The sequence below is a fragment of the Equus quagga genome, chromosome 17 (genome assembly GCF_021613505.1).
Source record: "Equus quagga isolate Etosha38 chromosome 17, UCLA_HA_Equagga_1.0, whole genome shotgun sequence".
Taxonomy (NCBI): domain Eukaryota; kingdom Metazoa; phylum Chordata; class Mammalia; order Perissodactyla; family Equidae; genus Equus; species Equus quagga.
The window spans coordinates 10,316,244-10,337,991 of record NC_060283.1 but is presented as its reverse complement, the minus strand read 5'-3'; the positions used below and the strand labels follow the sequence as shown (position 1 = coordinate 10,337,991).

The following is a 21,748-nucleotide window of genomic DNA, read 5'->3' as shown; positions in this document are numbered from 1 at the left end:
ATTCCTTCAACAAACATGTCTTGGTTAATGCATTCTAAACATCGTACTTACTCATAACCTGCCTTGCCTCTTCATATTTTTGTGCCAGACTTTTCTATTTCGTTCTTCACAGGAATTTGGTTGCTTGGGTTAATAAGGTGAATGTGTCATCTGACTCCCACATCCCGTAAGCTCTCCCTGGGTGACATGTTTTTGCTCTGATGGCATTTGAGACCCGCCTGCTCACAGGGTCCTGAGGTCATCACAGAGGCCACAGCTGCACAGAGCTATTTCTGCCCGTGGCTGTTAGTGTCCTGAGACCGTGTCTGAGCCAAAAGCATCTTCCAAGTAAAATGTTTGTTTTAGCAAATCGGTCTTTTTGTAGATGGCCCCACCCTTGGTCAAAGCATTGATTGACCCAGCAGCAGTTCACCAGCAAAATCCTCATGCGGAGGAGTTGGGAAAGTTTCTTTCTTTCTATGCGTCATTGGGCAACTTTGTGGAGGGAGGTGCCCTCGAAATATGTCGAGAGCTTGAGCTGGCAAGACAGAAATTCGTGGCCTTGAAATAAATACTTACGTAACACTCCTTGTCTCCTAGAATTGTAATTTTATTTTATTTTTTTTAGCGTTAATTTTTTTTTTTTTTTGAGGAAGATTAGCCCTGAGCTAACATCTGTTGCCAGTCCTCTTTTTGCTGAGGAAGACTGGCCCTGAGCTAACATCCGTGCCCATTTTCCTCTGCTTTGTATGTGGGATGCCTGCCACAGCATGGTTTGACAAGCAGTGTGTAGGTCTGCACCCGGGATCCGAATCCTCGAATCCCAGGCCCCCGAAGCGGTACATGCGAACTTAACCACTGCGCCACCGGCCTGGAATCGTAATTTTATGTTTACGTGTTAGGAGCAGGAAGCTCTTACCTGTTCACATGGGTGGTTGTTTATTAAGCTCTCCCTAGAGCTTTCTGGGCGTGGTGTGACTCAGTTTTCAATGTGTCTGGCTGTTGGGCTGTCTCTTGCCGGCTGCTCCGTGGGCCCTCTGAGATCAGGGACCACTGGTGGTTTTTTTTTTTCTTAAAAAAGCTTTATTGAGCTATAATTCACATACCATGCAAGTCACCCATTTAAAGTGTACCAACCAATGGCTTGTAATATATTCACAGATTTATGCACCATCAACACAATCAATTTTGGAACGTCTTCATCATCCCCAAAAAGAAATTCCACACCTCAGCCATCACCTCCCAACCCCTGTATCCCCCCACCATCCGCCCCCAACCCTAGTTCTGGGCAGCCACTCATCTTTCTGTCTCTATGGATTTCCCCATTCTGGGCATGCCATGTAAATGGAATCATACAATAGGTGGTCCTTTGTGACTGGCTTCTTTCACCTACCGTGATGTTTTCAAAGTTCATCCATGCTGTAGTGTGTGTCAAGAGGTTCTTTTTAATGGCATGGCCGATCAGTATTCCATTGTATGGATCTACCCTGTTTTATTTATCCATTCATCACTTGATGGACGTTTGGGTTATTTCCCCTTTTTGGCTATTTTGAATTACACTGCTGGGGACATCTGGGTACAAGTATTTGCATGATCGTGTTTTCATTTCTCTTGGGTACACACCTAGGAGTGGAATGCTGGGTCACATGGTAGCGACCACTTCTTACTGCCCCTGAAACCCCAACTCCTTACACAACACGGGCACACGGGAGACATGTAGAGGGTGAGGGGTGTGGAGGCTCACACCTGGTGATAGTGGAGTGCAGAGACCAAGCCCACACCTGCCGGAGCACTTGCCCTGTGGTCCAACACCAGCCTGTCTCGTGCGCCATTGTTGCGTCCACCATCACCATCTTACGATTGGGGAACAGGCCTGGAGGGATGGAGTGACTTGGCTCCCCTCAGAAGTCCTGGCCCCAGGGGCTGTCTGGCACTCTGGACTCAGTACTGGCAGGGCTGCATTCGGACTTTGGGGCCTGAGACCCTGTGTGTAACGGAGAAGTTGGCTCTGAGTGTTGGAGGCATTGGGAGCTGGTCCTGAGCGGGTCTGTCGCCGACGAGCTCAGGTCCTCTGGCCACCTGCACTACTCACCCCCATTCCTCCCTGCACAGGGTGCCTCGGCCAACTGGTGGAACCACCGCCACTTCCAGCATCACGCGAAGCCCAACATCTTCCACAAGGATCCCGATGTGAACATGCTGCATGTGTTCGTCTTGGGTGAATGGCAGCCCGTTGAGGTATGATGAAGGGGATGCTGTTGACATGGGAAGTGTCTGGCCTGAGCGGGGAACAGGGAAGGAATCCTGTAGGGTGGCTATTCAGCCAGACGCACCAGCGTCTCATGTTTACACGGAAACCTTTCCAGGACACCCTGAATTATTCAAGCTGGAATTTGTGTGGAATGGCCTCACGTGTAAATAATGGATGCAGCTCCTCATCAGAGTGTGAGATGCCCCCCTCCCACCCTCCCTCCCACTGGCCGGGAAAGAGATTTTCCTGGCTTGTTTCTCCCAGGGCAGAGGTTTGGCAAGAAGGCACGATTCTGGGACTCAAGCTTGGTCCCCAAAGGCCAGCCCAGGAAACCTTATTTGGAGAGTCACGGTCTTGGATGCTGGGAGGGACCTCGGCATGGTCTGGTCCAACCTGCTTCACCAATAGATGGCAAAGCTCAGTGGGAGGAGGGGATGTGTTCAGGGTCACAGACTTTAGTGGCCAGTCTAAGATGAGGCCCCAAATGTGACAGCGAGGTCATTTTTTTCCACCATACCACACTGCCTTGTTTTAATATTAGTACATTTTTTTTTATTATAAATAGAGACTGTGCCTGTTATAAGCATTTAAATATCACAGAAGTATACAAAATTAAAACATGAGTCTCCGATTATCTCCACCCTGCTTTGCCCAAATGTCGTGCTTCTGAGGGTGACTACTGTTGACAACATGCTCTATATCCTTCCAAATATTTTCTGTGTATGTGTAAACATGCATATATCTGTTTTTGTTTTTTGTGTGTGTGAGGAAGATTGGCCCTGAGCTAACATCTGTTACCCATCTTCCTCTTTTTTTTCCCTTGAGGAAGATTGTTGCTGAGTTAACATCTATGTAAATCCTCCTCCATTTTGTATGTGGGATGCCGCCACAGCATGGCTTGATAAGCAGTGTGTAGGTCGGTGCCCAGGATCCAAATCTGCAAAACCTGGGCCACTGAAGCAGAGCATGTGAACTTAACCACTATGCCACTGGGCCGGCCCCGATGTATCTGTTTTTTAAAGATTTTACTTTTTAATTTTTTTCCTTTTTTCTCCCCAAAGCCCCCCAGTACATAGTTGTATATTCTTTGTGTGGGTCCTTCTAGTTGTGGCATGTGGGATGCTGCCTCAGCGTGGTTTGATGAGCAGTGCCATGTCCGCGCCCAGGATTCGAACCAATGAAACACTGGGCCGCCTGCAGCAGAGTGCGCGAACTTAACCACTTAGCCACGGGGCTAGCTCCTCCCATGTATCTGTTTTTTAAAAAGAAAAACTTAGGGGCTGGCCTGGTGACGCAGTGGTTAAGTTCGCATGCTCTGCTTCGGTGGCCCAGGGTTTGCCAGTTCAGATCCTGGGTGTGGACCTATGCAGGCGTCCCACATATAAAGTAGAGGAAGATGGGCACGGATGTGAGCTCAGGGCCAGTCTTCCTCAGCAAAAAGAGGAGGATTGGCAGCGGATGTTAGCTCAGGGCTAGTCTTCCTCAAAAAAGAAAAACAAAAATGTATTCTATTAGAACCTATTCTGTTGTGCACCTTGCCACCTCCCCAAACGTGGACCTCTTTTCTTGTGTCCAAGTACGTTGCCTCATCCTGGGGCTGTCCAGTGCTCTGCTGTGTTTCTACACCGTATTGTAACTCGCACTGTTATATAATGCGGGACAATTTGGTGTTTTCCAATTCTTAATTTTCTTTCAATAAAAACACCCCCAATGCTTTAAAGAACTTAAACCATGTCCTCATTTAACATGTTTCTTTAAAAAGTGGAGCCTCTATGTGACAGTCTCTATGTTAGGATTCCATTTATCGGAAAAAAAATCTTCATATGATTTACTTTTTGGAAATACCTGGATGGTGTGAACCAAAGGTGAGCAGATTCTTGTTGCAGGCCCGGCCCTGTCGCACGCTCTGCTTTGGCAGCCTGGCATTTCGCAGGTTCGCATCCTGGGGGCAGACCCAGCACCGCTCGTCAGGCCACGCTGAGGCGGCGTCCCACATAGCAGAGCCAGGAGGACCTACAACTGGAATATACCACTGTGTACTGGAAGGCTTTGGGGAGAAGGAAAGAAGGAAAAGAAAAAATAAAAGAAGATTGGCAACAGATGTTAGCTCAGGGCCAATCTTTGAAAAAAGAAAAGAAGCAGCTCCTTGTTCCTTCACGCAAATCTTAAGCATCACGATGTAGGGTGCAGTGAGCACTTGCCGAGTGAGGCACATTTCCGGTTGGTAAGCAGCAAGGTCTTGAACTAGTCCTGTTCCCAGCAGCGTTGGCCCCCAAAGCTTGGAACGAGGAGAGGAATCTGTTCCTCCAGTTCTGCTGTGTAGCCCGTCTCTCCCGTTTCATTTCCACCCGAGAGAATATCTGAGCAGAAACATGGGTTTTCTGTGACCCTGGCCCTCCAGAGGAAATTAGGCAAAATCCAGTACTTTGAGAGTGGGGAGCCTCCCGAGGCAGGCGGGGAGTTTATTCTCTGCCCAAGAACGTGCTTATGTTTTTCTTCCAGGAGACAGTTTGCTAGCTTTGATTTGAGGTGTCCGGAGAGCAGAACTGCCTAACGTGGGGCAATCTGCTCAGTGAAGACAAAGGCTTCCCTTCCTCCTCAAGGCTTTGTGTCGAGCTCTTGGCTGTCCTGACAGATGTTCCCTGTGTCCCTGACAGCAAAATCTAGTTTCACCAGCTACGCTGGCACATGAAGATGTCTTTCCTCTCTGTATGGTGGCTGCTGGATCCTCTTCCAACGTCTCCTCTCTCTAGACACTTTTTGAATTGCCAGCTTTAGGTTGAGGGGCTGGGGGGGTGCAGTTTAGGGCATCTGGTTATCCAGTTACCAGTGGCATTTGAAAGACCACAGCCAGGGCCACAGGGCTCCATGGAAATCTTCCTCTCTCTCGCACACACATGGAGGAAAGAAAAGGCCAGTTGTTTCTGGGTTACTGATTGAGCTGTGCCCTGCTGTCCACAGGACTGTGCTGACCTGGAAGGGACCTTGGTGACAATGGGTTTGATGGCACTTGCACCATGCCAGGACCACCCACTGGCCTTGGGCAGCCAGGCCATGGGGTCTTGAGCCAGTCTTGGCCTCCAGAGCAAGGAGGCGGGGCTGTTATCCCTGGACATAGACGAACCAACCGGCCCAACCAGGCGGCTCCAGAGGGCTGCCCAGCTGGCAGACATGTAAGCTCGCGGTCTCACAGCAAAGCCCTTTTCTCAGTTGGTTTCCGGCCTCTTGGTCTTATTTATGCCTTCTGGGAGGGTTTCATTTGTTTTATGTAGCAAGACGTATTCATTTTTCCTCCTGGGGAGTCCTATCATTTCTTTTATACTCAGAAAGTTCTCCATCCATATTATTTTCAGGGTTTTATGGTTTCCCTTTTGTTTGTTTTAACTCTTGCCAAATGGGACTTGAGTAAGATGGTGTACCCCCTTCACATTTCTCTGGAGTGAGACGGTTTTCCCCATCGCATCAGATCACCCATCCGTGTGGCAGAGCGAGCGCCCGGTCTGGGCTGTCTGTCCTCTCACGGGGGGCTGTCTGGGTGACTCAGGCGTCACACTGATGCATCCTTGCCACTTAATAAGTCACTGTGAGCTTGTAGCGGCCTTTCCTCTTCTAGAAAGAATTTATGTCATTGTGGTCAGCCTTTCCATCCAGGAATCAGACGTCTGTCTCCATTTACTCGTCTCCTTTTCTGTCTCTTGGAAAGGCTTTATACTTTCCTTTATATGTCTTCTGGATGTTTCTTTTTCAGTTTTTTCCTAGCTATTTTCTATTTTTGTCGTTAGGATTGGGTTTCTCTGGTATTCAGGAAGATTTTGCTGTTCGGCTATTTATCTCGTGTCCAACTAGTGTCCAGTATGTCTCTTCATGATTCTAATTGTTTCTCAGTTGATTCTTTTGAGTTTCCTGGGCGGACAGTCATATCCTTGAAAATAACGAAAATTTAGACTCTCTTTCTCGTAGCATCACGCTCTTATTTCTGGTTTGGTTTTTATGGCATTACTGGAACTTCCAGGACAGAATTAGATCGTGGTGATGTCAGTGCCAGTCTCTTGTTTTGCTCATTTCTTTTTTTTTTTTTTTCTTCCCATATCATGGAGGGAACGGGAGGCCATTATCCCTGTAACCCTGCCCGTGGCTCACAGAAGTCTTTCCGCCTTCCTGCCTGAGACCCCGCTTTTCTGCGCATCTGGGACACTCTCCCTGCCCCACTGCCTGTCCTCGGCTGAGCCTGCAGGCTGCCTGCTTCAGGCAGGCCCTTCGTGAACAGGCCAAAGGGCTAGTCCTCCCTTGGAAGCCCTGTGCCCTCCTCTCGGGGCCGGTGGACTGGGCTTTACTGTTCCGCGCGTGCCTGGTGTGGCCATGTTGCTCATTTCTCTCTCTCTCTGACTCTGTTCGTTCCCAGAGGCAAGGACTGGGCTTTGTGACAGCTCCCCTCCCCCACCCCTGAAAAGACAAGGAAAGCCCTTGTCATTCCTCAGACATTTTGTTCCCAAGCTGCAAAGTCTCCTGCACATGCCCCTGGCAGCCTCTCAGCCGGTAATCCAAGCCTGGCCTTGTGGTCCGTGGAGAGACTGAGCCCAGGAGGGTCAGCCTGACCAGGGCCAAGGACTGTGGGCCTCTGGGACGCCAGACCACCAGGGCTGGCAGTGCTTCCCTTCCCTCTGCCCTTGGCCTGCGTTCCCTATCACCCTCGGCTTGGGAACACGTCAGAGTGAGCCCTGTGTGTACCACCATCTCCTTTTTGGGGTCTGGACACCACAAGTCACCCATACCCTTGCTTGAGTGAAAGTACCTTCTGTCTTCCTTACGTCTTCCCTGTGACAGCCCCACCGCCCAATTTTCTCCCTGTGTGCATGCGATGAGGACTCTCCTGGAGGAGAGGAGGTGTGCGGGGTCCTCCAGGCCCTGCAGCCCCCAGTGGGGAGGAAGGCAGGCTCTTCCTGAGTCCGTGGGCCTGCCACCGCGTACAGGGCATCACTTCATCCTTGCTTAACCGTGAGGCAGGAGCTGTGATCAAACCCATTTTATAGATGGAACGCCTGAGGCCGAGAGATGAAAGAACTTGCTCGAGATGACAGTCAGAAAAGGCAGTGCCACCTTCCAAACTCAGGCCAAGCCAGGGCTTCCGGGTCCTGTGGATCCCTGCCCAGTGCCATCACCTGGTGGGCGCTTGGGGAAATGTGTTGGTAGGATCACTCCAGCTTTCTGAAGAATGAAGAGGCCAGGAGCTCCCCCGCCCAGCTTGGTACATTCTAAAATACCTCTCCCATCCGTTCCCCGAGCCCGTGACTTGTGCAGCCAGGTGTTGGCAAAGAAAGAGCCAGAAAGTCAGCCATACTCGGGGCTTGGCATCCAAGAGCCAGAGGGAAGCTAGCGCTGTGGGTCAGTCGTACGCTGACAGACGACCTTTCACTTGCCCCAACGTGCAGTCACATCTTGGTGTGTCACCACACACAGGCACACGTGTGACTTGACTAACTTTTTTGAGGAAGATTAGCCCTGAGCTAACTGCTGCCAATCCTCCTCTTTTTGCTGGGGAAAACTGGCCCTGAGCTAACATCCGTGCCCACCTTCCTCTACTTTATACATGGGACACCTACTGGGACACCTACCACAGCATGGCTTTTGCCAAGCGGTGCCATGTCCGCACCTGGGATCCGAACCAGTGAACCTCGGGCCGCTGAGAAGCGGAACATGTGAACTTAACCGCTGTGCCACGGGGCTGGCCCTTGACTAACCTTTTGTTCACAGCCCCAAAGTGCTTTTACAGCCACTTCACATCCCTCAACAACCCCTTGAAGCACCCATCATACCTCCGCTTTGCAAATAAGGAACTCAAAGCTCGTGGGCGGGGAGCAATTTGCTCAAATAAATTGTTTCCAGATCCTAAGCCCCTGCCTCCCTAAGCCTGGGAGCCCTCAGGGGTGATGGAGAGGCCTCCGCTGCCTGGGGGAGGGGTTCTTCGGCTCCCACAGGGCAGTCTGGGGCTCTGAAGGGGCGCACGTGGGAGCCTGCTGTGCTCGCTGGCTGGGGGCAGCTAATGGAGCATCAGCCCCCGTAGTCTCTGTCGTCCCCCCAAAGGTCACCATAAATCAATGAAAACGGTGTGCTTGCTGTGTAGATGCAGCTTCAGACGAACTCCCCAGGGGCCCCCCCCCAGCAGTTCGGCCACCCCTCCGTCCTTCTCTGGGGACCCTCTGGTCTCTGCTGACCTGCCTGGGCTGCTCGCTTCCCGAGTAGAGCCTGACCAGCCCGAGAGGTCCTCTGGGCCTGGGGCGGTCCCCTGGGATGACCTGTGGGGCAGAGATGTGGTTGGGGGGGGCTCCTGTCCGGGGCCAAGGAAGCTGGCAGGAAAGGCTGGGCCTGTGGGCTTATGTCCTGGCTTCTGGGACGAGGTCAGAGCAGGATCCCGAGGCTTGTTCTGTGGCCACACACTCCCAGGGACCCCGGGAAGCTGTACTTCCCATGGACTGGCCACTCAAGGGGCACCCCCCGCCCCTCCCTCCACTGGGAAATCGTCCAAGACTGCCTCTGAGGCTTCTCTGGCTGGGACCTCTCCAAGACCAGCCTCAATCCTGGCCTTAATGACAGCCTTCGTGCAAGTGGACGTACTTTCTGGGGATGAGTGAGCCCCTGCCAAGGCATAGGAGGCCACACGGAACAAAGGAGTCGATTCTGGTGGTGTTCTGGACAGCCGTGCTGTAACCGTGGCTGCTGACGTCAGGATGCCGGTCCTGGGGACCGGCTGGGCTCTGCTCCCACCCAGGGCCCTTCCTCATGGAGTCCATGGGCCCTCCCTGTGATTTTGACAATCACTTTCCTCTTCGTGTTCTCACCAGGAGAACGGGGGCACAGATCAAGACGACAACCGGCGTTTCTCCATCTGTAACTTGCTTTGATCTTCCAACCGCAATAAGTGGGGATGGACACCGTCGGAGGAGGATGGCTCCGGCCTTCCGATCCGGGGAGGGGCGGATGAGAGGCACTGTCTCGTGGCTCAGCACCTGGCACTTATGTCCCTGTTCTCATTGGCTCCTCTTAACAACCAATGGTTTGGATGCTAAATGAAGCTAAAGGGGGGGCTAGGTGACCTGTGCAGGGGCTCAGCACTGATGAGAGGCAGTGTCCAGACCTGGGCTCCCTGCATAGCCCCCCAGCATCGCAAGCAAGGGGAAATGGATGCCACTCTGCAAGCAGCATCTTTTGTTCTCAGCCCTGCAGGAGCAGAGTAGGCTGGTCCCCAGGGGGCTGGACCCTGGAATGAAAGGGCTGCAGGGATCCTGTGGGACAGTCGCTCCTCATCAGCTCAGGCTCAGAGGGGCCTGAGCAGCTTTGTGTGTTGAGGATGCCCAGGCTCCTGCCTGGCCCTTCTCATTCAGAGTTTCTGGGTACCAGGCTGCCCGGGGATGCAGGCTCCGATGGAGAGGGAAGCGGTGCCCTGGGTGGAATTAGGTAAGCCGATGTTGCCCGAGGAATCCATGCGGTGACCTCCTCTCACCTGCTGGTGTCCTCAAGTGGAAAGCATCCACCTGGGAGGAGTGATTAGCTTTTGAAAATTGCAGGAGGCTTCATGGAGGTCAATGCTCCCAGCCTGCTGACTGTTAACAATTCCTCAGGCCCTTACCTGGGTTCTCCTGGCTGCTTCAGGCTCCGGAGAGCTCTCCAGGGTGACCCTGGAGCTCTTCTCACTCCCAAAGCGGTGGAGGCTGGCCAAGGAGCTCCCTCTGGGTGCCCGTGCCCTCGTGTGAGTTGTTCAGTTGTGCATTCACTCAACAAACATTTATTTATTGCCTATCACGTAGGCTCTGAGCCAGCTTTCTTGGGTTCAGAGCCCAGCCTGGCCCACTTTGCATGTGGCCTTGGGCAATGGCTTGACCCTGAGCCTCAGCTTCAGAAGTGCCTGCTGGCTGGTGGGCTCTCGGGGGAGAGCCTGAGTTGAGGCCTGCATGGGACGCAGCTCGGGATTGGCACACTCAGCTGGGGCTGCACAGATGTTGGCTGCTGTTAGCCGGAGCGGCCGGGAGCCCAGAGGGCCAGAGGGGCCCAGCCTTGGCGGGCCCAGGGTGCAGATTGACAGGAGAGGGGCGGAGGCCCCCTAGCAGGAGGAAGGGGCGGGGCTGCAGAGCACGTGGCTGTGGGCACGGAGGCCTGGGGTCCGAGGGGGGCTGAGTGCTCATGGGCTCTGCTCTCTCCTCAGTACGGCAAGAAGAAGCTGAAGTACCTTCCTTACAACCACCAGCATGAATACTTCTTCCTGAGTGAGTGCTGGGCCCCCACAACCACATCCTGGGCCCCTTCTCACCCCAGAGCGGCCCTATCCCCCCTGCCCCCGACACCCTTTCAGACCTGGAAAGTGACACTAAATCTGTTAGAGAAGGAGGGGCCACTGCCGCCAACCCATGCGAGCCCACGATCCAGATGGGGCACAGGCCCCAGGTGTCCCACACGCTGGCCCAGGGTCCCACACTCTGAGAGCCCTGGGCGGGGTGCAGGGGGAGTGTGCTGTCTGCCCCCAGCCCCCTCCTCGGGTACCAGGGCCCCCGGCCGCCTCTGCTCATGGGCTGCAGAGCCGGGCCCCACATTCAGCGTTCTGCTCCCAGTGCCTCCCAATCTTCCAGCCCAGGCCGGGCGGGACAGGGGGTCCCTAAGCACCTCTGCTCTCTCCCTGCAGTTGGCCCACCGCTGCTCATCCCTCTGTATTTCCAGTACCAGATCATCATGACCATGATTGTTCGCAAAGACTGGGTGGTGAGTCAAAGGGGCCCGGAGTCGGGGAGGAGGGTGACTGCGATGAGCGGATGCTGGGGGCCTGCATTGTGCCCCCGTGTGCCTCTGTGGGATCTGTGTGGCCCCAGGCCTCTCCCAGGGTGGCCACCTTGTCACTCTCAGGAAGGGGCATGCTCTCAGGCTGCCAGGAGCCAGTGAGGCCATAGCACCCCACTCCTCGAGAGCCCCCCCCACTCACAGCGGGGTCCACTGGGAGAGCCACTGCCTTTGCAGAGCACCCTCAGAAAGTTCCTGAAGGCAACATGATGGGAACCAAATTCAGCCTACCCCCCGACCAAGGCTCCACCCCAGCCATTGCCCTCCCATGTCCACGTGTGGCCCTAAGCCCCTGTGACCCAGGTCATGCATACTGCATGCTGGTTGGTAAATGGAGAGCAGCCGGGCAGTAGCTGAGATGACAGGTGTGTTAGTTTGCTCAGGCTGCGTAACAAAGTACCACAAACTGAGTGTCAGTTCTGTGAAACACCAGAATTGTATTGTCTCACAGTTCTGGAGGCTAGAAGTCCAAGACTGAGGTGTCGGTGGGGTTGCTCCTTCTGAAGGCTGTAAGGAAGGGTCTGGTCCAGGCCTTTCTCCTTGGCTTGTGGAGGCCGCTGTCTCTTCTGTGTATCAGCTCCCCTCCGTGAGTGTCTGTATCTGTCTCTAAATTTCCCCTTTTTATAAGTTCACCAGCCCTAATGGATTAGGGCCCACCCTAATGACTTTATCTTAACTAATTACATGTGCAATGACCCTATCTCTAAATAAGGTCACATTGTGAGGTCCTGGGGATGAGGACGTCAACCTATGCATTTTAGGAGACACAGTCCAGCCCATGACACCAGGCTTGGTGGAATCTCCAGATTCTGCCTCCAGAGAGGGCGAAAGGACCCTGGAGAGGGGCCGTCCGGCACGGTCCACGGCTTTACATAGACGTGCAGGCATGATTCTGCTTGAGAGGATGATGTGCCCGTGATGGAATGACTTGGAGGGAGCAGTCACCATCGGCAGAGCCTGCTTTGGGCAGAGTGGGGTCACAGGCTCGGGGGCCCTGCCCTCGGGACCGAGTGGACAGTCACTTAGAGGGGATCACTGCTCTTCTTTTTTAAACCCAGTTTCATAAATAGAGATATCGAGACTGAAAGTTTGGGACTTGCCAAGGTGACACTGAGGGACAGGTCAGGCACGAGACTCGAGGCCGCCTGACGCAACGTCCTATGCTCTCCCACACCCCGGCCACCAGTCTCTCCAGTAACAATACGTCGTATTTGTATAGCATGTTAACGGCTTCAAATACTTGGTCTTACATTCTCTTGTTGAAAGTGTGGGCAAAGGGGCCGTGTCTGTTGATTCTGCTATGAGGGTGGGGACTGGGGCTCCGGAGCGGGCCAGGGGGCTGGGGAGCTGGTGTGACTCTGGAAGCCGGCCAGCCCCATGCTGGTAGAATCTGTACTCCTCATTTCTGGAACATGCCACCTCCCTCGAAGTGAGCCTCTCATTGGGACTTACTGTGTTCCAGGAACAGTTCAGCACTGCCACCCACATCACGTCACATCACCTTGTCTGATGGATGAGGCGGGGACAGGCTGGAGGGATGGGGTTTCTGGATCAGTTAAGTGGTGGCACTTGCAACCAGATCCCCTGGCCCTGTGGTGACCGCTGTTTCCACCGGGGCTCACCTGGGCCCTGGGAGGAGTGACAGCTGAAAAGGAAGGAGAGCCGTGCCGGGCTGGGCCGGCAATGCTGTTGGGTGTCTTTTAATCAGCTTTTATGGCAGATGACTCCTGACATGAAAGTTTAATCATTTTTCTTTACTGTGCTCGTTCCCTAAGGGACAAAGCATTAAATAGGGGCAGCAGGAAAGGAAATCGGACTGTCTACCTGACCGGGATCAGGCGGCAGAGCCTGGGAAATTAGATAGGGCCCTCAGGCCTGGTGGTGGGGAGCCCGGTGGGCCCTGCCCTCCCCCCTGCCAGGGAGTAGGGTTCAGCCTGGGTGGGAGGGCAGGGCCTTCTGCCTGCTCCCTGGCTTGGCACCAGGGATTCAAGGTGGATAAGAGCCAGTGCCATGCTCGGGGGCCCATGACCTCGTGGGGCAGAGGCATGCCCTGCCATGTGGTTTTCAGATGCATGGTAAGAGGGACCTCAGGGGAAAAGTGCAGCTGTGGCCTGGGGCAGTGGTCCTCAACAGGGGCAATTCTGTTGGGCCATTTGGCAACAGCTGGAGACTTTTTTTTTTTTGGTGAGGAAGATTGGCCCCAAGCTAACCTCTGTTGCCAATCTTCCTCTTTTTTTTTTTCCCTCCCCAAAGTCCCAGTACATAGTGTATATTCTAGTTGTAGATCATTCTAGTTCTATGAGGGACGCTGCCACAGCATGGCTTGATGAGCAGTGCTTAGATCCATGCCTGGGATCTGAATCGGTGAACCCTGCCTGGGCCACGGGAGCAGAGCACATGAATTTAACCACTTGGCCACGGGGCCAGCCCCCAGCTGGAGATGTTTTTGATTGTTGCACCTCGGGGGCTGGGGATGCAGTGCTACTGGTGTCCAGTGGGCATCTAGACAAGGAGGATCCTACCACGCACAGGACAGCCTCCACAACAAAGAATAATCCAGCCCGCAATGCCAATCATGTGGCGGTTGAGAAACCCTGGCCTGGAGGAGAGGGGTTGATGGCTTCCACGAGCTCCGCGGAGGGAGGTTTTTACTCACTTGGCAGCGGTGCCGGTGGCCACATCCTGGGGATGCTTCCCAGGCCTCACCTTCCAGGAGGTCCGCTCTGTCTGACACCACTAACCTCTCCCTCCTGAAATTCTGCCTCTCGGCTTCCCAGGGCCACCTCCGCCGGCTCTCCTCCACCTCTCTGACTGTTTCGCTGCGTCTCCTTCACTCCCTACCCCTGAAACAGGTTTGTGGTTATGGATCACTTTAAGGCACAAAAATAAATAAATAAGCTGACACCCCCTTTAATAGGTATGTGCTCATTACTGCCCTACATGCACACGAGAGAGACAGGAAAAGGAATGTGATGAAAACTAGGAGCAGAATTTGTAAGGTTTGCTTCTTCCGCCCCTTTCAAGACCACCTCGTGGGTCCCAAGGTCTCGCCCTTGGTCCACGGCTGGCCCTTTGGACTCTCCTCTTCCTGGCTGCTCCCCTCCTCCTTCCTGCTCAGCTGATAGCGCCAACGCCGGGGACAAAGCTAGATTCCCCGCCGCCAAGCAGTCCCCAGATGCAACTGCCTGTGCTTCCTAAATGGTTCTGGAATGTTGCCTCCTCGTCGGTGCTGGGGGTCCTGGTTTGGGCCTCCATCCTTTCGTGTCCGAGCTACTGAAATAACCTCATCTCCATCCCCGGTTGGCAGAGATCTATTTTAAGATCCAAATGTGACCGTGTTCCTCATCCTTGCAAGCTCTTCGCGGTTCCCCGTGGCCTGAGAGAGAGAGGTCAGTCTCCCCAGGCGGAGGTGACCTGGCTTCGGCCTCCCGCCCCCACCTCGAGCTCTTGGACGTAGAATCTGTACATCAATACAACCCCTGCTCGCTCACCTCCCCCAGCACACACGCTGCAGTCGCGGCTGTCTGAGCTTTTCTCCATGGCCTTGCCTCGTCTGCACAGGTCCTTTGGCTGACCTCTGGTGTAGCCCAGCCCAGCCCAGACACCACCTCCTGATGGAGGCCTTTCCTAAACCCCAGGGTCGTTGCCATCGCCCCTGTCCCTATCCAGCCCCTTCCGTATGATACTGAAGGAATCTCTTTATAAGCCTGTCTTTTGAAGGCCCTCCATTTGCTGCCATCATCTAACTCAGTCCCTAATATAGAGAAGGCATCCACTGCCTGTCTGTAGAGCTTGACTGAACAGAGCTGGATTGAAGGAGGCGTTTGCGGAGCCGATAAGGGCAGAAGGACCCTCCGGGGGGGGTCCAGCCTGGACACAGACACTGCAGCGAGACAGCACGGCCTGGCCGGGTGCATGCGGGTCTGGAGACTGGCTGCAGAAGAGGCCGGGTCGGTGGGCAGGCGTGCGAAGGGCCCGTGCAGCCAACCCTGGGCGCTGAATTTTATCCTTTATCCGCTCGGTGGAGAAGGAGGCCAGTGATGGCCTTGAGGATGGCAGGGGCGTGATCCCATTGACATGTCAGGAAGGTCTCTATGGTGGCAGGTGGTGCGCTGACTGGATGGGAGTCATTTAGAGCTCAGACTCACAGGCTACAATTATTGTAACACGCGTTCAACCCGTGTAGAGCCTGGTGGGGGGTTCTCTCCCTGTCCTGCAGATGGGGGAGGGTAGGGGTGGGAGGGCTTAGTGGGGAGAGATGGGGGGCTGCTTGGTGCTAAGAAGGTCACTCAGGTTGCCCTGGGGGCCTGAGGGAAAGCAGGAGGCCGATGGGAGGCTACTGCTGTGGTCCAGCGGAGGCACGTGGACTCTGGTGGCAGAGTCCTGCCAGGCTGCTGTGGAGGGTGGAGCTGCGGAGGCAGCCTGGGGAGGCAGTTGCCCAGGAAGTGAGAGAAGACATGCCAGCTCAGGGCCCTGTCTGTCATCACCCCCGGGAGGGGCAGTAAGGGAAAGCGGAGTAGAGAGGGGACCGGAGGAGAATCGGGCATGGGAAGAGGGCCAGCAGTGTCAGAGGTCACTGGGAGGGCCCTGACGGATGGTGTCCCTGGCCTTTGCTCGCCTGTGATGTTGTGCTGGAGTGAGAGTCGAGGGAGGACATCCCAGGTGCTGATGAGTGGGGATAAGGCTGAAGGGCAGTTCGTGAGCTGCCAGGTCTCAGGTCTGTGTGCAGGTGGCGTACGCACCTTCAGAATCCCCAGGACCACGAAAGGCCCGGCTGCCCTCGGCTCACCTTTCCTGGTCTCCGTCCCTGTTTCTTTGCCTGAGAGCAGCACACACAGCTAAAACACTCAGCCTGGAAACAAAGGCAGCCGCACACGCCCTGCGGGAGCAGGTGTCGCGTGCTGAGTGGGCCTGGCGCCCAACTTCCTAGAGGCCGGTTGGGGTTTTCTTGGACCTGGCGGGGAACGTGAGGCGCTGTGTACACACCTGTGGTCAGGGCGCAGTGCCAAGGAGGGTGGGGCCATCTCGCGTCTAATCTTGTTTCTCTCTGCAGGACCTGGCCTGGGCCATCAGCTACTATGCCCGATTCTTCATCACTTACATCCCTTTCTATGGCGTCCTGGGAGCCATCATTTTCCTCAACTTCATCAGGTGCCCCAGCTTTGCTGGTTAATCCCTGGGCTGAGCACCAGCCTTGATGGGGGCTTGGACGTGACGGCCCCGTGAGAAAAGGCTCAGAGGTGTCCACTTCCCGCCTTGGGCCTCACGTCCTGCCACCTCAGCAGGCGCTGCAGTTGCGCCATGCCCCTGCCCCGGGTCCCTCGGGGTTGGGAGAGAGGGTCTGTCCCCACCGTGGCTGGGCCTCACGGAGAACAAGCCTGCCCGAGCGCTGAGCTGTGCTCTCCTGCAGGTTCCTGGAGAGTCATTGGTTTGTGTGGGTCACACAAATGAATCACATTGTCATGGAGATTGACCGCGAGCCCTACCGAGACTGGTTCAGCAGCCAGGTGAGGGCAGCAGAGCTGGGCACTGGGGCCCTGTGGAGCCTGGACCCACGGGCCACGTCCTCGGCCCCCAGAAACGTGGCTGCCCGGTGGACCCAGCCCTGGGCTGCTCGTGTGCTCCTGCTGGTTGGCATGGGGACGAGCAAGGAACGGTGGCGGGAATCTTTGGGAGGGACTGGTGGGGAGTCTAGGTGGGCTGAGGACCCCGGGCAGGACAGGATGACACAGAGGGGTGGTCCTGAGACCCCGAGTAGGGCTGGGCCTCCTGGGAAGAAGACAAGGCCTGTCCTTCTTTTACTCCCGGCCACTCATGCCCCTCCCCTCCACAGCTGGCAGCCACCTGCAACGTGGAGCAGTCCTTCTTCAACGACTGGTTCAGCGGGCACCTCAACTTCCAGATCGAGCACCAGTGAGTGGGGGCGCGGGCGGGCTGGGGACAGGCGGGCCACATACTGTGGGAAGGAAGCGGTCACCAGCCCCATCTGGGCCGAGGCCACCACGTGGGGGCCACCTCTCTCTCTCCACGCCCCAGCCCTGTGCGACACGGCCACAGTGACAACCACACCTCACGTGTAGCCCGAGCTTTGTGGCTCTGTGAGCCTGGCGGGGCGGGGGGACTGAGCCTTTCACTGACAGGGAAACTGAGGCCCAGCCAGGTCAGAGAGCTTGCCTGGAACAGAGATAGCTGAGGGACTGCCCCCCAGAGCCCCACTCCCCTGGCACCCCTCATCTTCTCCTCCCCCCTGTCACTGTTCCTTTTCCCCTCGCCCCATCTCTCCCCTCCCCTTGCCCTCTTCTCCCCCCTACCCCCACCCCATCTCTCCCCTCCCCCATCTCTCCCCTCCCCTTGCCCCCTTCTCGCCCCCATCTCTCCTTTTCCCCTCGATCCCATCTATCCCCTCCCCTCGCCCCCATCTTCCCCCTCCCCGCATCCCCTCCCCCACTCTCCTTTTCTCACCACGCCCCACCCTATTTCATTTCCTTGTTAGATAAACATGAGATTGTGTCTCTGGCCATCTAGTTTCTTTCCAGCTGCCCGGAGCACAATCAAACACCCCTGTCCAGGAACCATCCCCCACCCAGACATGTCCGCCCCCGCCCCCCCCCACATGCCAGCCACCTCAGTGGGCACACAGACAGAGCTGCGGACAGGGGCTCCCTGAGCCCCAGCCAGCCTCATGTGGGCGAGAGAGGAGGCGGGGGCGTCTTCACACTCTCACAGCACACGCTCTCTGCAGCCTCTTTCCCACCATGCCCCGGCACAACTTCCACAAGGTCGCCCCCCTGGTGAAGTCTCTGTGCGCCAAGTATGGCATCGAGTACCAGGAGAAGCCGCTGCTGAGGGCCCTGCAGGACATCATCAGGTCAGAGGGGGCAGTCCGCTGGTGCCGGGGTTGCCGGGGTCCCTGGGGCACGGGGAGGGACTGGGAAGCATGTAGCTGGGACCGCGCATGCTAGAGACAGGGCAGCGGCGGTGCCAAGAGGGACCGAGCCCTGCTGACACAGGTGTCCCCACCAGGCCACCTCCCTTACTAGGAATTGCCTGGCTTCTGAGCTAGCAGCCCTGCAGGCCCCACACTGTGGCAGCCCCCAGCATGGCCTCCCTTGCCCACCCTCCTGGTTCCTGACTATCCCCGCTCCTCTCTTTCTCAGGTCCCTGAAGAAGTCTGGGGAGCTGTGGTTGGACGCCTACCTCCACAAATGAAGCTGCAGCCCTCGGGGTGCCCAGGGGGATGGGGGAGCAGGCGGGCGTGATGGCCAAGGGAGGGGTGGGGTTTGTTCTGAGGGGTATCCGGGAGGCTGGGGGTATGCGTCAGCTCACAGACCTCAATTTTGGTCTTTCTCCTGTTTTCTCTCCTTTTCCCCTTCACTTCTCCCTCCAACCCACCATCTGTCGGCCTGGCTTCTCCCCGCCCTTCCCAGCCCCTTCTCCCAGGAGTAGATAGAGAGGTGACCCCACCCCTCCTCCGCCCTCTGCCCCTAACATCTGCCAGACCAGAGGTCCACAGAAGCGGCCTATGGCTCCCCAGGCAGCCCAGCCTCCAGGCTTTGCTGCCCGCCTCTCTCCCTTAGTTACTCAGAGGTCGGTGAGGCTGGGTCCTGTCCTATTCGGGCAAGATGGCTCCCCGAGCCTGCAGGCCTAGCTCCACCCTTCAATGGCCACCCACGGGCCACCCCTTGGTTGGAAAGTGTCCTTCCCACTGCCAGGTCGGTACTTGGGGCCTCCCCGCAGGCGCCACTTTCTCGTCAGATGTCCACGGCCCCAGCCCCGATTGCAGGGTCCCTTCGCCTGCAGTGCAGCAGCTCAGATCTTGGGGCCCAGGGAATGTCCTCCTCGCCCCGCTGGAGCCCCCTGACCCAGGGTTTGTGCAGCTCCATCTGACCACCTTCCGCCGTCTTCCTGACGCCAGAGCCAGTGGCCTTGGGTCCCAGGGAGCAGTCCGGCAGGTGGGTTCAGCAGAGGCAGTGCCCAGGTCAGGGGGTCAGCCGATCGGCTGGCTCAGCCCTGGCCCGCCACCTCGTTCAGCTGTTGGTCCTGCCTGGGAGACCTAAGATTCTGGAGCGATCGGACCCTTCTCCAAAGTGCTCCGTTCCCTGCCAGGCAGTGCCAGCCAGTCCCTGGCCGCTGGGCCTGAGCAGTCTTGGGCCCTCGGGCTCATCACAGCCCCTCCCCACGGCGGGGCTGCCAGTGGACGTCCTTTCTCGCTGTCTTCCGCTCTCTTGTGTCTTTTACTGTTTTTTAATCTTTTGCTACACGATACAATGTGACGGGGGTGGCAGCTGGGCCGGCCCTTGTGACAATCTGCCTTTTACCACCTGCCCCTCGCAGCCTCCCCCAGGTCCTGCAGTGGGCTGAGCTGGGCTCACTCACTGGGGCCACGGTGGCCCTGACTGTCGGGAGGGCCAGGGGGGCCGAGAGGTAGGGAGTCCCAGAGGAGGTGACCCTGAAGAGCCGGGGGATCGGGTGGAGGGTGGGGGGACCTAATGAGGGCCAAGTGGGAACCGGGACAAGGAGGAGTTTGGGGCTGCAGGCCAGGTGGCTGAGGGGATTGGAAAGTGAGAGGGGAGGGAGGGGAGCAGGCCACCCTGGGAGCGGGGCAGAGTTGCCGCATTCTGAAATCTAACCCACTAATCAATATTTAACTTCAGGGGAGGGCGGGGCAGGAATAAACTCAGAGTGGGGGCCTTTTGGGGGAGGGCTTCTGGCCCTCCCCAGCTCTGGCCAGCCAGGAGGGACCAGCATCTAGCGGACAGAACTTTGGGTTGCCATGGCAACCTGGGCCCTCCAGCTGAGAACATGACAGCAGGAGCTGCTGTCTCTCCCCAGAGGCAGGATGGATCCATAGGGAACTGATCTTAATTTTTATTGTGTTGCTCCCCCATCTCTCCATTTTTTGGAAATAAAAGAAGTAATTTTATTCTCACTTCCTCCATCAGCCATTGTCGTTGTGCTTCTGCATGCTTATGCCGGGTGGGTGTCGGGACGGAGGAAGGGGCCTCGCAGCAGGAGCCAGGGTCTGGTGACGATTTGGCACGGGGAGCCCTTTTCCTCTCTCTTCTCCCTCCCCTGGGGTCATCCACCCCGATCCCACTGCTACCTCTGTTCGTGAGAGAACTTTCTCTCCCTTTCTTGGAAGTGTGCTCCAGGCCAGGAATTTGGGGCTAATGACCCAGATAAATTGGCCCCCCTCCCTCCTAAGGAGCAGCTCACGCAAACCCAACTCCAAAGACCACCAGAGCCATGTGAGACTTTCCAGAGGGTCTCTGGAGGGCAGCAAGGGGGGCTGGCACAGGCCGCCTTCCTTACATCCTCATTTCCCCTGTCTCTCACCATCTTCATCCCGGGACCAGCTGTCCACCCACCCACAGCCTCAGCTTCTGCTGGACTCCCCTCTGCCTGTTTCCCAGCCAGTGCACAGAGCCCTGAGGGCAAAGGGAATCTCAGAAGGGGCTGAGGAAAGCCCTGGAAACCGACGCTTCCATCTTGTGGCCCCTGTGCCTGTGCAGTGGCTCATTTGGTCCCTACAACCTGGGGGGGAGAGGCCCGTGCCATCCCAGCCCAGCGTCACCAGTTCATAGGCAGTGGCACAGAGACTGAGTCCTCATTCTGTCTGACCCCCAACCTGGGAAGAGTCCAAAGGAATGGGCCAGGCCCTTGTGCGGTTTGCCTCCCGCTGGCCCCCACGCAGCTCTGATCACCCGCCTGTGGCCTGGCTCAGCTGGCAGGTCCAGCTAGGTGTGCCGGGGAAGGGCCAAGAGGTTGAGGGTGCCCAGCACTTCAGCGGCTCCCCACCTGGCCTTGCATCGCCTCCCAGCAGGGGTGGGGAGGGCTCCGGAGTAGACCCTCGGCCCCCTCTGGTTTTGCCTGTGACCTCACTGTAGCTGGCAGGGACAGCCAGCTGAGTCAGGTAGGGTGTGTGTGATCCCCTGTGGGCGCAGAGACTCTGGAGAAGGTCCTAGAAGGGCAGAAGAAGCCCTGATGAGCCAAGAGGCCGGGACCCACCCCTGGCTCCCTGAATGGCCTTGGGTGAGCCCTTTGCCCTCTCAGCCCTCTGGGCCGCTCACTGTCTCCCCATTTGTACAGTGAAGAGACTGAGCTGCAGGGCTCCAAGGATGCTGTCATCGCTCAACCCCTGTGAGAACCTTGGCCTTGCCCTCTTGGACCCATTAGAGCCCTCTGAGGCTAGAAGACCTTGGGGGAACATACTTTCCATCCCTCTTACCTCTGCCTGTGTTCCGCCTCCTACCTGGGCTGGGCCTGGCACCCGACTCCTAGGATGGTGTGGTACAGGCCCCCACCCCTGCCAGCTGGAAGTCCAGGGCCCATCACCAGGGACAACCAGGGTCCCGGGGAGGAGAAGAATGATGGGAAGGACTGATGGACCACGTGGATGCTGCAGCCCTGAGGGCACCAGGTGAATCTCGGCCCAGGTCGATGGGCACCTGGATCTTCTCTGTGACTTCTCCCCCCACTCCTGCCTTATCCTGAACTATTCCCCTTGGGGCGAGCAGCTGGGGACACCCACACCTGCTCCCTAACTGCCCCCCCGCCCCCAAACTGTACTGAGGCTTTTGCCCAACACGCAGAATAATGTGTTTCTGATCCCCACTCCCTGCCAAAGTTGTGACACCCTAAAGAGCAATGTCCTGAGCGATCCCAAGACCCGAAGCTTCCATTCACAGGTGAGGA

General features: G+C 56.5%; 1 protein-coding gene across 1 annotated transcript in view; it reads left to right on the top strand.

Annotated features, from left to right (window-relative positions):
* Positions 1-19,982, top strand: part of FADS2 (fatty acid desaturase 2) — a 34,684-nt gene extending 14,702 nt beyond the window's left edge. Inside the window, exons 5-12 of the mRNA XM_046643081.1 lie at positions 2,092-2,217; positions 10,428-10,488; positions 10,902-10,978; positions 16,107-16,204; positions 16,464-16,560; positions 16,887-16,966; positions 17,796-17,921; positions 18,211-19,982. Coding sequence (XP_046499037.1) covers positions 2,092-2,217; positions 10,428-10,488; positions 10,902-10,978; positions 16,107-16,204; positions 16,464-16,560; positions 16,887-16,966; positions 17,796-17,921; positions 18,211-18,262 — 717 coding nt within the window. The 3' untranslated portion in view covers positions 18,263-19,982. The remainder of the gene's footprint in view (positions 1-2,091; positions 2,218-10,427; positions 10,489-10,901; positions 10,979-16,106; positions 16,205-16,463; positions 16,561-16,886; positions 16,967-17,795; positions 17,922-18,210) is intronic.
* Positions 19,983-21,748: the final 1,766 nt, after the last annotated feature.